Source organism: Dendrobates tinctorius, unplaced genomic scaffold, assembly GCF_039654945.1.
Source record: "Dendrobates tinctorius isolate UK_male_01 unplaced genomic scaffold, ASM3965494v1 ptg000050l, whole genome shotgun sequence".
Taxonomy (NCBI): domain Eukaryota; kingdom Metazoa; phylum Chordata; class Amphibia; order Anura; family Dendrobatidae; genus Dendrobates; species Dendrobates tinctorius.
In genome coordinates, this window is record NW_027361718.1 from 2,107,501 (window position 1) to 2,122,436 (window position 14,936).

At 45.0% G+C, this 14,936-nt stretch overlaps 1 protein-coding gene across 1 annotated transcript in view; it reads left to right on the forward strand.

Annotated features, from left to right (window-relative positions):
* CCDC85A (coiled-coil domain containing 85A) overlaps positions 1 to 14,936 on the forward strand; it is a 497,589-nt gene that overhangs the window by 101,272 nt on the left and 381,381 nt on the right. The window contains exon 2 of the mRNA XM_073576656.1: positions 1 to 737. This exon is cut by the window's left edge and continues 188 nt beyond it. Coding sequence (XP_073432757.1) covers positions 1 to 737 — 737 coding nt within the window. The remainder of the gene's footprint in view (positions 738 to 14,936) is intronic.

A 14,936-nucleotide genomic window follows, 5' to 3' on the forward strand; every position in this document is an offset into this window, starting at 1 on the left:
AGAAGAAGTGGTAAAAGAAAACCTTGAACTAAAAGAACTTTGTTTTTTGCTAGATGATGATAAAATTGGAGTTGCTGGTAGTCGTTGTTCCATCGACAGTCAAAGTAGTCTCTGTCAGTTGAATACAACAACTAGTACTTTCCTACGAGATGTTGGTGATGGAAGTAGCACATCTAGTGCAGGTAGCACAGATAGTCCAGATCATCATAAACCAAATTCTACCAACAGTCCTGAACACCTTCAAAAAGGCAAAAGTGAAGGAAGTCCAGAACATCAGAAACGAGGAAGTGGCAGCCCGGAACATCTTCAAAAGCCTAGGAGTACAGCAAGCCCTGACCATCAGAAACATCTGAAAAGTGCCAGTCCAGAGCATCATAAAAGTGTGGGTAAAAGTAGTCCTGAGCCACAAAGGCATTCTTGTAGTAGCCCAGAAAATCTACAAAAACAAATATTAAGTAGTAGTCCTGAACATTTTAAAAAGCATAGGTCCGGTGGTAGTCCAGAGTACCAAAAGCTCAGCAGTGGCAGCCCAGATCATCTCCAAAAACATATATTAAGTGGAAACTCAGAACATCTTCAAAAAGCAAGGGGCAGTAGCCCTGAGCATCTCAGACATTTTGGAGGTAGCCCAGAACACCTCAAACTTTTGAGTGGGAGCAGCAGGGAAGGCACCTTAAGGAGACAAGTAGCAGATGAAATGTCATCTCATCACAGAAGTGTGTACAATGGAATGAATGGTGGGTGGATAAGCCTACTGAAATCCCCATTTTCTTAAATGGAGTTTTCTGCATGTGTTAAACAATCAGAATATACTTAAAACATACATGTGAACATTTAATTAATGCATGTCTTAGCCTAAATTAAATGGTATACTAATAATGGCCAGTCATTGTCAGTATTGGCACGGAACGTGAATTAAAAGAGCTATCCAACTTTAATGAAAACATTTACAGAAGGAAGGTATGGTTAAAAATAATAGATTAATGTAAAGTTCCTAGCTCTAACCACTGTGACTCTAGCACAGGCTTCTTCGGTTGTTTATGGTAGGACAAAAAATGAGGTCCCGTTCATATCTGACTCTGAAGACATGAAGACATACAATTTTAGACTGCTGATTACTGCAGCCGATGAAAAGCCCTAGTGGTGAGGTGGCTGAGGAACCAGACCTCATTGCTTTCTGCCCTACAGGAGATCACAAGAATGGTCTTCATTGGAACTGATAGTGAGGGGCTGCGGCATGGGAGCGATGGCCGGGTGAGTATGCAGAGACGGCGTGACAGGAACCACTTGAGTTACATCGGGAGATCATGCATTTTTTAACATTCCTTTCCTTCTGTATTTTTTTTAAATATTCAACGCATTATCTGAATCCTTTCTAGACTTTGATAACTTGCACTACAATTCTGAACATGTCTGGCCAAAACTAATATCTTAACATAAACATTTCTCAAAATTTTTGGTTTTGATACAAAGATTAATGTTTAGCATAACTAATTAAACCACTTATTTCAATATCTTAAAACTGTCTTGCCAATGAACTTTGACATATAAAATGCTATTGCTTTTTCTGTTTTTGAGAATATGTTGTGTTTCTATGTGGTTATACACATGCGGTAATAGTTTATATTAAGTTTTACAGTAGAGAAGTGGAGAAAATTATCACACTTTCTGTAGCTTTATATTTGATGAGACATGGTTGATTAACATGTATTACATAGTTTTGATTATTTTAGATTATATTTTATGATTTTTTGTTTATTATTTTAAGCGAGACTGCTAATGTTGTCTGCATGTCATAAATTGTACCAGATGATGTTGTTTGCACTAAGATTAGAGCTGGCATCTACTACTCTATTGATCCCAGGCTTAGCAGGTGCCTTTTACAGAGATCATCTGTATCATGAATCATCTCATGGCATTGAGCTGTTTATTGACAGTGAGCATTTACTGTATTTAAAGACATTTCCGCACAAAAAAAAAATCTGTAAATATAAGGGAAAACCTGTGCATAGAGCCATTGTGAGGCAGAATATTCCAGATTTGATATTGGCGAGACATATGAATACTATGTGCTTCACCATTGTGTGGACAACACTGTATTCTCCCCTAGAATTAATACTTTTAGAGGAGAATACCATCATAGTTTCATTTTTGCAAAAAATGGGAAGCACAAGGAGATACTGCAATGATTCGGAAAATTTCTATTATGAAGCTACAATGTGTCCATGTGTCCATGAGGTTCTAGTGCTTAACTTCTGATCTTCTATCAACATGTTAATAATTCTGTTCTGTAAATCCATCCAGTTATGTTATGGTAAAATGCCCATCTCCGTATGACTACATCACAGATCAGGACAGAGTTAAAGAAAGCTTGGTCATATAACACCCAGGAGTTGGAATAGGCGCCATTCACTGTTTATGAATTGTAGGTATAAATAACATTAATGTATAATTAGATATCAAAATAAGTTTTATCACCTTGACAGTAAAGGTCATGTCAAGGACTTTTATTAAGTGATGGTTTGATTTCATGTGGAAATACTGTTTATTGACATTACAAATCTACCTTACTCTAAATTATGGGTGCCAGCAGAAAATAATCTCCATTATATCAGTAAAGGCTTTGTCCATGATTAAAAAAAATAGGCTAAATTTCTTCTAGAAAATTCTAAGGAGCAACATCTCTCCTTCTATGGAAATTGTCTCTACAGAGAGCGAGAGGACTTGTACCGTAGTGCTACATATTGGAAGTAGCAATACCAAAAGTCAATATCGACCCTTTTTTCAAAGTATGAGATCTCATGCTTTGCACTGAGGAGGGTCAACACTTCAAAACACATGTCTGCAAATTAAGATTCTAGTTTGGCTTTATCCCAAGTCAAATGACAAGGCTCATTGAAGGGTCAATGTTGACATTTAGGATTGCTATTTCCAAAAAGTTGTACTAGAGTTCAAGTTCCCTTCCTTTCTGAAGAGACAATATGCATATTCTAGAAACTTCAGCACACCTGGTTACTTTTTTTTAGTTTGTGGTTGTAGTTTTGTAAGTTGAGCTGCAGTACCAGACCCAACCCCTGGATAGTTGTGATCTTGTTTTGCAAGTGAACAAGGGACACTTTTAAAGTAAAAATGACTGGGTAAAATATGTTAAAATGATGTAGTTTGAGAATTTGTATACTATGAAAATGCTGTGTAATTCTGTAGACATGCTTACTGCTAGTGGAGCAGGATTTGGTTAATCTACCTCAGTACAGGTAGTAGTGTTTCAACGTTGGTTGGTGCTTAACAATGTATGACTGCCATTGTGTTCCATGGCATCCAGAGATCAAAACTATCATTAGACCTTTGCTTTCAAACTCATTATTTCTGTGAATAACCAAAGCAATGCAGTGATCCATAACTTGAGGGAACATGAGGAACATCAAAGGATTCCCAATTCATATCTCTAGAAAGTGTGGTCTAAGGGTTAGCATAGAATTTTCAAATTTTTTTTAGTTTGGCCAGGTCTTGCTCATGACATGCATTTTAAGGTATGCTAAAATCACTTGGGCATCCACACTGAAATAATGTCAGTTTTTTTCTGCTGTCTAGGTAATACATGATCAGGTACTAAGAAATCCTAGGTTTCTAGTAAGCCCAAGAAAGGAATCAGTAACCTTATGTCTGGTGAAAAATAGATTTGTCATTGGGGTACCGAATCCATTTTTTAGACTATTGTGGAGTAGTATCCTATTTGTGCACTCATCAATAAGAGGAGTGCCACGCAGCCCATTTTTATACTTATTTCTGGTGAGTCACAGTTAGAGATAAACAAATAAGTTCAAGGCAAATTCTATTCACCTTGCATTTTACAAAAAAATAAACATTTCAGAATCCAATTTTTTTGCAATTCGCTTTGTGTGAATTGGCTACAACCCCACCAGTCTAAGCCATTTTGCTGAATTGTATAGATGCAGAAAGAGTCTCACCTCACCTCTCACCTGTCCTGTCACTGCATCCTGCTGTCTAGCGCTCTGCGCATCCTTTTTAACTATAATATTATATTATCTTCAAACGTCATGACGTGAATTACGACATCTCAATATTTCATCGAATGAGGCACTGACAAGGCCTTGGACATCATACATAATTATGTCACTTCACACATCCTGATGTGAGGCCTGCTTGGTATCGAAAACCCCGGCACAGAGTGAACATTATGTAGGTCCCAAAGACGATGCACCTAGGAATGGACAAGGGGTTTAGAAAGAACAGGTGAGCGACAAGGAGCATGGTTTTCTTCATACTATGTTTATTATGCTGTGGGGTCTGGAGAGACATCAGAGTATAATAAAAAGTGAAGAGGAAAGGTGAAGGAGCTTGATGATGCTAATTCTATAATAAAGAGCATTTTATTTGCATCGAGTAACTTTGATGCAAATTGAATTTCCTGGCCAACATTGAGCAAACTGCTGAATTCAAATTTCTGCAGATTCCCTCATCATGGGCAACAGTTATTACATTGTGAGGAAAATAGCAGAATCGATAAGTAAAAATCTAATATCTCTGTCAACCTCCAGAGAACAGTAGTAATCCTAGAAGTGGGAGGTCTAGAAGTACATGTAATGTCTGAGAAAAAAAAGTTTGCTGTCTGTGAATATTTTTGGTAAAAGCTGTCCAGAAAAATTAAAAATAAAGTATGCAACACTTCTCACAAGATCTGCAGTTTCCAATATGCTATGATCCAGTTTTTTACTCCTTCAGTTGGGTGAAAGTCACTGATATTCCTATGCTTGCTTGTTTTTCTACTTTTAACACATCAACTTCAAGAACTGACTGTTATCTTGTAGCCGAATAAGTTCTACACCTTGATAAGAAGCACCATAAGGATGTTATGTTGTCAGATTCTTCTGTGAGTGGTTTAAATGTGAGGCTAATCACAGAGACGTCAGAATGCCATCCAGTGTATCTTTTATTCTGCCATTTCATGGTTTAGCTCACAAATCAAAACAAAGGCTCACTAATGGCACTAAGGGCTGTCTCTGTGAACTGTGTGGCAGCAATATTGGATGACATTATGACACTTTCTTTACTTGGATGACCATCTTCCACTGATGACAATGGAAGAGCTGAACAGCTGATATTTATTTTTGTTATACGCGTAAGGCAGGGTTTAGACGAGCGTATGAAAAATAGTCAAATTTTCATCCATATTGTCATCTGTACTCCATCCATATGCCAATGTTTTTATACATCAACGTTTAAAAATGCATCACGACAAAATATAGTTTCCTCTTTTAATAATTGCAATGTATCTGTGATGAACAAAGCAGGGTTTAGTGCTCCAATGTTGAATAGCAAGGCCTTTTAGTATGATAATAAGATAAGGCCCAAAACAGAACTTGAAAGCTTGAGTAGGAGCCACACTAGCAAGGGGCAGAAAGGGGCCTGGGGGCTTCAATTAGAATATACCTGTCAGCTAGTCACATAAATACACATCCAGTGTTTCTCCCAGCCGCCCCGACTCCATCCTAGGATCATGGATTATGAGCACATCTTTTGAGTTAGGGACTCATGGAAAATATCTGAGTGACCCTGAGGAAATCGCGCATCTGGCACTGCGACTCCTGAGTCGGTGAGGGCTCTGAGACCTGAGATATAGAGATTGGCCCTCCACAACGACCCAATGGGGCCATGTTTGCTCTCCACACGACAGGCAAAGCAAACCGCATCCACTGGTACCTCTCATGTCCTGATCCGATCAAGCTGTTGAAAGTTACCCCCTTTCTTAGATATTGGGAATAAGTTCTGAGGTGGAGATTATTAGCCCACCCTCTGACACAGGGGTAGGAGCCTAGCATGCTTAAGAACTAGCAGCACATGGCAGAGACTCTCTCACACAGAAGAACCAGACGATGATGACCTAAGAAGGAACTGGGGACAGATCTGCCAAGGGGAGCAGCGGCCCACGCTTTGGGGTCTGTCCGGCAACTAAAATTCTTGTACCTGTGGACTGCAGAGCTCCCGACACCCACATGCAACCTACAATCTGGTAAATTGACCTCCAGCTTAATATCTCTAAGTCTTGTACCCTTATTGTCATATTTTCCTCTGACTGCAAATCCACTGTAATTCCATTGTATAGCTTACTGTATATTTCTGTAATTATCTATAATTATCTAGTGCACCCTTAAGGCAATTAAACCATAAAATTAATCTTGGGCTGATGCTTTTACTCTGATTACGAATCTTAGAATACCCAGCAGGCAACAGGACATCCTCCCTGGCGGCCATTTGCTCTAGGTGCAGTTCCCTTACTGACCTGATAGACAAAGGGGGCGCTGGAGAGCTGTGCCTGTGTAGTAACGTCACATTGGTGACGTGGGAGGAACGGGTCCTGTTCCTCCACATTGGTGGCAGCGTTGGGATCAGAGTAATAGTGTGCGTGGGACCCCTACTCCCAGACACTAAAGACTACCAGCGGTAACTTTCACTGCTCTGGTCTTAAGGTCAGCCCTGCACTAGACGATCAGAGTGCAAATATAATAAGTTGTGTGCAAGGTCAGGGTTGCAGCTGTGTCAGTAACCGAAGGTTCTCAAGATGGCGGAAGGCACCAGGAGTAAGGCAAAGGGGGAGGCCAATGCTATGATCTATGAGGAGGTGGTGGAGGAGAATATCAATGAAGACGAGGGGGAGCTCAGCCAGGGCTCCCCAAGGAGCCAGACCCCCGTGCTCAGTCCCGCAGTGGACTGTCCATCACCTGCCCGCCCCAGCCTGTCAAGATTGGAGGCCCATTTCCAAGCGGCTATGGCACAGCTCGAGGCTGGTAACGACACCACCCATGACAGACTCCTGGTGGCGGCAGAGAAAGCAGCAGAGCGTGAGCATGCCGAACGTGTGCTGCAGGCTTCAGAACACCATGAAGCTGCGGAGCGCCGGCACCGCCTGGAGATGGCTCAGCACGGGCTCCCGCTGGACGCTCCAGCCCCACCAGGGACCAAGGCTTCCATTGTCCGGGTGGAGGACTTTCCCCTGCTTGAAAAGGATGGAGACCTGGATTCCTTTCTGCTGGCCTTTGAGAGAACCTGCCTCCAACACCATCTGGCCCTGGATCAGTGGGCAAGGTACCTGACCCCCCGTTTGAGTGGTAGGTCCCTGGAAGTTTTGGGGGACTTACCTGCCGTGGAGGAGCAGGACTACAACAGCATCAAGCGGGCCCTGATCCAGCACAACAGCCTCACCCCGGAGTCGTACCACAGGAAGTTCCAGAGCCTGCAGCGGGGCTCAAAGGACACCTGGACCGACCACATGCGGGCTCTGCTGAGAGCTGCGGAGCACTGGACCTCGGGTCTAGAGCTCACCACCCGCCAGGTGGTCTAGGAACTGTTCATCACAGAGCAGTTCTTGTTGAACTGCCCAGAGGACCTCCAGCAGATCCTCCGTGACCGGAAACCAAAGGGGGCTTCTGCTACAACCACCCTGGCAGATGAGTATGCCAACAACAGGGCCTCTGAGCCAAAGAAGCCTGCCAGCAGCACCTGGAGAGGGGGTAAGGTGTACCCCCTGCTGCCCTCTCCAGGCCAGGAGCAGAACCCAGACGTTATCATCATTGCAACCAGCTGGAACACTTTAAGGCTGCGTGTCGCCAGCGCCAGAAGGCCCCATCCCTGTCCCGGAAACCGTCCACTGTTTTGTGTGTGGGAGGGGGTGGTGGGAGATCCCTGGACAATTACCAACCCGTCACCATCGGCTGCTCAGCGGTCATGGGACTGTGGGTCACAGGCGCTGAACAAACCCTGGTATGTCCTGAGGTGGTGTCCCCTCAAGACTTGGTGCCTGGGAAAACCCTTTCCGTCTCCGGAATTGGAAGCGTTGAACCGGCGCTGCCCGTCTCCAAGGTGTTTTTGGACTGGGGCGCCAGGAGGGGAATGCGGGAGGTGGGAGTAACACCAAATATTCCTGCCAATGTGTTGCTTGGGACCGATTTGGGGCGGCTAGTGTCTCAGTATGTGGCCACTGAACCCCCAAGTCCGGCTTCCCAAGAATGTCATGACTCTACTGTGAATGCTAATGTTAATGTGTTGAATGTGCCTCCAACCGTGGAGGAAGGAGTGAAACCTGATGGTAATCCATGCACTGACACTACACACACAGGGCTCACAGTGAGGACAGATGATAAGAATGCAGGGGAGAGCTCAGAGGTAGAGGGAGGGGCTGCTAGAGGCAATGTACGGCCCCTAAGTTAATCCAGCCTGCTGAGTCTAGGGCCTCTGCAGAAAGAGGAACAGGCCATGGGGGGAGGGGGCGTCCTGGGAGATGAGCAACCAGGTAAGACCCCAGAGCAGGAGTTCCCCGCATCCGGGATGTCAGGAGGCTAGGGATGTCTGCCTGACCCGGCGACTTGGTCGGGGGCCGAGGGGAAGCAGGCACTACCTGTGGTCTCAGCAGTCGTGGCTGCTGTTGCCAGGAGTAGGAGCGCCGGAGCCCAAGGAGCCTTGCGGAGGTCTGAAGGTATTCCCTTCTCCGACCAAGTGGCTGCCGAGTCAGACAGCAGCCAGGAGACAGATCCCGGGGAGATGACACAGGATGTGGCAGTTTCGTCAATTCTTGCCACATCGAGTCAGAGATTTCAGGCAGCGTTGGAAGCTGACGCTAGCCAGAAGGCTCTCAAGGAGCAGGCATCACAGCCTCCCCTGGAGTCCGACCTCGAGCGAGTGGTCTGGGACCGGGGACCGCTGTACCGGGTAACGGTCCACCAGGGTTCACCGGAGGCGTGGCCCAGGGACCGACAGTTAGTGGTACCCTATCCGTTCAGGGCAGAATTGATGCGGATCGCACATGAGATTCCCATGGCCGGACACCTAGGGATCGCTAAAACCAGGGCCAGGCTAGCTCAGCATTTCTACTGGCCGGGAATGAGGACCGAGGTGATTGCCTACTGCCATTCGTGTGACACCTGTCAGAGGGTGGGGAAGGCGGGGCAGCGCCCCAAAGCCCCACTGTTAACTCTGCCTATCATCGAAGAGCCTTTCTCGAGGGTGGCTGTGGATCTCATTGGACCTCTGTCCACCCCCAGCCGCTCCGGGAAATGCTTCATACTAACGGTAGCGGACTATGCGACCCGGTACCCGGAGGCGGTAGCTTTGTCGTCCATTCGGGCTGACAAAGTGGCCACTGCCTTACTGGAGATTTTCTCCAGAGTGGGGTTTCCCCAGACCGACTGAGGGACCCAGTTCATGTCGCAGCTGATGGAGTCTCTCTGTAAGCAGATACAGGTGCAACATGTGGTAGCCAGCCCGTACCAACCACAGACCAATGGCCTGTGTGAGCGGTTCAATGGCACATTAAAGCAAATGCTGAAGATGTTGGTCAACTCCCACGGGAGAGACTGGGAGCGGTATCTCCCACACCTGCTGTTTGCCTACTGGGAGGTCCCACAGGCCTCAACTAGGTTCTCCCCCTTTGAGCTCTTGTATGGGCGACGTGTACGGGGGCCCCTTGCTCTGGTGAAGGAAGCATGGGAAGGGGATTTGGCCACCCCTGGAGTGTCGGTCATTGAGTATGTCGTGCGCTTCCGGGACAGAATCATGGCCTTGACACGGCTGGTGCATGACAGCCGACTTCACGCCGCCGTTCGTAGTGCAGACTGACGCCAGCGACTTCGGCCTCGGTGCTGTGCTCAGCCAGGTCGACACTACCGGCCATGAACACCCCGTTCTGTACCTGAGCCGGAAGCTCCTGCTGAGGGAAGTGGCATATTCCATAATGGAGAAGAAATGTCTGGCAATTGTGTGGGCCCTGCAGCGTCTGCTGCCATACTTGTACGGATGCCAATTCACCATGGAAACAGACCACAACCCCCTCATCTGGTTACACACGGTCTCTGGGACAAATGGGAGGTTGCTACGCTGGAGCCTCGCTCTCCAGCAGTATCACTTCACCATTCGCCACAAAAGAGGAAGGGACCATGGTAACGCTGATGGGTTGTCACGGCAAGGAGAGGGTGCAGAAGGGCACATGGGGGAGCACAGGAATGTAATACCGCCTAGTGCCCTCTAAAGCAGGGAGGTGTAATGAACAAAGCAGGATTTAATGCTCCAATGTTGAATAGCAAGGCCTTTTAGTATGATAATGAGATAAGGCCAAAAACAGAACTTGAAAGCTTGAGCAGGAGCCACGCCAACATGGGACAGAAAGGGGCCTGGGGGCTTCAATTAGAATATACCTGTCAGCTAGACACAGAAATACACATCCATTGTCTCTCCCAGCTGCCCTGACTCCATCCTAGGATCATGGATTATGAGCACATCTTTTAAGTTAGGGACTCATGGAAAATATCCAAGTGACCCTGAGGAAATCGCGCATCTGGCACTGCGACTCCTGAGTCGGTGAGGGCTCTGGGACCTGAGATATAGAGATTGGCCCTCCACAGCTACCCAATGGGCCCATGTTTGCTCTCCAAACGACAGGCAAAACAAACCGCATCCACTGGTACCTCTCATGTCCTGATCCGATCATGCTGTTGAAAGTTACCCCCTTTCTTAGATATTGGGAATAAGTTCTGCAGGGAGCTAAAGGGTGGAGATTATTAGCACACCCTCTGACACAGGGGGAGGAGCCTAGCATGCTTAAGAACTAGCAGCACATGGCAGAGACTCTCTCTCACACAGAAGAACCAGACGATGATTATCTAAGAAGGAACTGGGGACAGATCTGCCAAGGGGAGCAGCGGCCCACGCTTTGGGGTCTGTCCGGCAACTAAGATTCTTGTAACTGTGGACTGCAGAGTTCCTGGCACCCACATGCAACCTACAATCTGGTAAATTGACCTCCAGCTTAATATCTCCAAGTCTTGTACCCTTATTGTTATATTTTCCTCTGACTGCAAATCCACTGAAATTCCATTGTATAGCTTACTGCATATTTCTGTAAATATCTAGTGCGCCTTTAAGGCAATTAAACCATAAAATTAATCTTGGGCTGATGCTTTTACTCTGATTACAAATCTTAGAATACCCAGCGAGTAACAGGACATCCTCCCCGGTGGCCATTTGCTCTAGGTGCAGTTCCCTTACTGACCTGAGAGACAAAGGGGGCGCTGGAGAGCTGTGCATGTGTAGTAACATCACATTGGTGACGTTGGAGGAACTGGTCCTGTCCTCCACAGTATCCATAAAAATGATTGCAATACGGTGAAACATAACTGGAACCCATATTTTTGCTCAGCTATAGACCTTACTGGGTGAGTTATCTGAACATTCGAATTCAATGATAGAGTTGTTTATAATTTGGGTCTCATATGACATTTACTTCAGTCCGAGTTGCTTCATGTTCCAGTGTATGTCTCCAGCTCTAATACATTTTTTACACTTATTTTCAAGTATTCATAAGATTTAATTGATATTAGTATTTTGCATGTGTGAATTAAGCACAATCGTCTCGCATTGCCACCTATTTTTTACACCTTCTTTAGCTTTCTCTTACAATTATCAGGTGGAATCTGCAGTTTGAAATACCTAATGACAGCCAGAAAATACCAAAGTGTTATGTTCTTTTACTGGTGAAATACTTTTGTTTAGTTGTAATTTTACTTGGCTGATGCTGAAGTGTAATCATTAACTGTTAACAGTTCCAATTAATACTAAGGCTGTGTGCCCACGATGCGATTTTTAAGCGTTTTTGCCATGATTTTTGGTGCAAAAACGCTGCGAAAACATTTAAAAATCGTGTACAGAACGCTCCCCATGCATTCCTATGGCATTCCGCACATGCTGTGCTAATGCTGCGCTTTTTTCCGCGGCGGAAACACATCGCGGAAAAAATCGCAGCATGATCATTCTTTTGTGCGGAATCGCAAAGACTTGCCGCGATTCCGCACCCATAGGAATGCATGAGAATCGCTTACTTCCCGCATGTGGCTATGCCCACCATGCGGGAAGTTAAGCGTCTCATGTGCGGTTGGTACCCACGGTGTGGAGGAGAGGAGACTGTCCTCCAGGCCCTGGGTACCATACCCCGGTAAAAAAAAGAATAAAAAATAAAAAATCGAGGTATGTTTACCTTCCGACGTCCCGCGCTGCATTCCCGGGCCTCAGCGTTCCCAGTAATGCCTTGCGGCAAGGTCCTGTGATGACGTGGTCTCGCGAGATCGCTATAGTAACGCGAGACCAACATCATCACAGGTCTCGCAAGGCATTACTGGGAACGCTGAGGCCCGGGATGGCAGCGCGGGACGTCGGAAGGTAAATATACCCCAATTTTTTATTTTTTTATCATTTTTAACATTTTATCTTTTACTATTGAGGCCGCATAGGCGGCTTCAATAGTAAAAAGCTGCTCACATTTGTCAAACACTATGTTTGACAAGTGTGACCAACCTGTCAATCACTTTCCAAGCGATGCTTCAAATCGCTTGGAAAGTGCTTGAATATTGCATGCGAAAATCGCGGCAAAATCGCGATCATAATCGCGGTAAAATCGCGGTGAAATCGCGCGGAAAAAACCTGGGAAGGAGTCCGGTTTTTGGTGTCCGGAATAAAACGCTACGTAGGCACATAGCCTAAGAGTGAAGCTCATTGTTAAATTATAGACAAATATCATTTACAGTGTGGAAAATAAGTTTCCCCACCTATATGAATGGAGAGGTTTTGTAATTTTTATCGTAGGTACACTTCAACTGTGAGACACAGAATCTAAAATTAAAAACCAGAAAATTATATTTTTAAATTATTAAATTGCATTTTATTGCATGAAATAAGTATTTGGTCACCTACCAACCAGCTAGAATTCTGACTCTCACACACCTGTTAGACCTCCTACTCTGCACTCATTACCTGTATTAATTGCACCTGTTTGCGCTCGTTACCTGTATAAAAGACACCTGTCGACACAATCAATCAAACTTCAACCTCCCCACTACGTCCAAGACCAAAGAGCTGTCTAAGGATATCATGGACAAAATTGTAGACATGCACAAGGGCTACAGGACAATAGGCAAGCAGTTGGTGAGAAGTCAACAACTGTTGACACAATTATTAGAAAATGAAAGAAACACAAGATGACAGTCACTCTTCCTCGGTCTGGGGCTCCATGCAAGATGTCGCCCCTCACGAAATAAGGATGATTCTGAGAATGGTCAGGAATAAGCCCAGAACTACATGGGAGGGCTCGGTCAATGACTTGATGAGAGCTGAGACCACAGTCTCAAACATTACCATTAGTAGCACATTACGGTGTAATTGATTAAAATCAGGCAAGGTCCCCCGACTCACTTCAGCACATTTCCAGGCCCGATTGAAGTTCACGAATGACCAGAGGAGACATTGGAGAAGGTCCGATGAAGCCAAAATAAAACTTTTTGGTATCAAATCCACTTGCCATGTTTAGAAGAAGAAGGATGAGTAAAACCCCACTGTTCTAACCATGAACAATATCCTAACCGTGAAGCATGGTGGAGGAAACATCATTCTTTGGGGATGCTTTTCTGCAATGGGGACAGGACAACTGTGCCGTACTGAAGGCAGGATGGATGGGGTCATATATTGTGAGATTTTGGCCAGCAACCTCACTGTGTAAGATCATTGAAGATGGATCATGGCTGGGTCTTCCATCACGACAATGAGCTGAAGCACACAGCCAGGGCAACTAAAGAGTGGCTCCATAAGAAGCATTTTAAGGTCCTGAAGTTGCCTTGCCAGTCTCCAGACCTGCACCCAATAGGAAATCTTTGGAGGGAACTGAAACTCAATGTAGCCCAGCAACAGCCCCAAAACCTGAAAGATCTGAAGATCTGTATGTTGAGTGGGCCAAAATCCCTGTTACAGTGTGTGCAAACTTGGTCAAAAACTACAGGAAACGTCTGACCTCTGTAATTGCAAACAAAGGTTTCTGTACCAAATATTAAGTTCTGTTTTTCTGTTGTATCAAATACCTATTTCATGCAATAAAATGAAAATAAATTATGTAAGGCTGGCTTCACACTAGCATTGTGTAGCGCTGCAGATGGCAGCCTACTTCCTTTCTTCCTCCATTAAGCCCCGCCCACTGCCACACCTATTCCTTTACCTCCGCCTACATCTGCATGTGTCCTGTGTACTCTATCTTTAACATTGGGTCCACAGGCCATGCGGATGCATGCTGACGCATCCGCATGTGTCGTTTTGACGCTGCGCCGAGCTGCACAAAAACGCAACAAGTTGCATTTTGTTGCAGTCGGTGGACGCGTCAAAACGACACATGCAGATGCATCAGCATACATCCGCATGGCCTGCGTACCCAATGTTAAAGATAGGGTACGCAGGTCGCAAGCAAACGTAGGCGGAGATGAAAGAAGTGTGGCAGTGGGAGGGGCTTAACGGAGGCAGAAAGAAGGAAGTAGACTGCCATCTGCAGCCCTGCCGAACACTAGTGTGACGCTATCCTAAAAATCATATAATGTGATTTTCTAGATTTTTTTAAGATTCTGTCACTCACAGTTGAAGTGTACCTACGATAAAAACTACAGACCTCTCCATTTTTTGTAGGTGGGAAAATCTGCAAAATTGGCAGTGTATCAAATACCTTCTGTCCTCACTGTATATTAAAAGTTAATGCTGAGGACATTCTATCAAACTCACCATCCTGTTTTTGTCATGTCCCTTTAACAGATAATTGTAGTATTCTCCTCCTCTCGTGAGTATTCTTTTTTTAAAAAAATCCACCATACATTTTCTGTGATATGAACTTTATTATTTAGTAGTGATTTTCATAGTTTATATTAAGGAGACATCGCTCATAGGGGACTTTTCTTGGGGCGGGTCTCTGCATTATTATCCTGTAATCAAAATGCTTTTGGAAAAAACTATAAAAAAAAAGTAGAATTACACAAATGGACCCATATTTCCAAAACAGTGTGGCAGATATTTAACAAAGATAAAAATAGAATTTTCAGAGGAAATGCTTGAATATAATAAGAGCA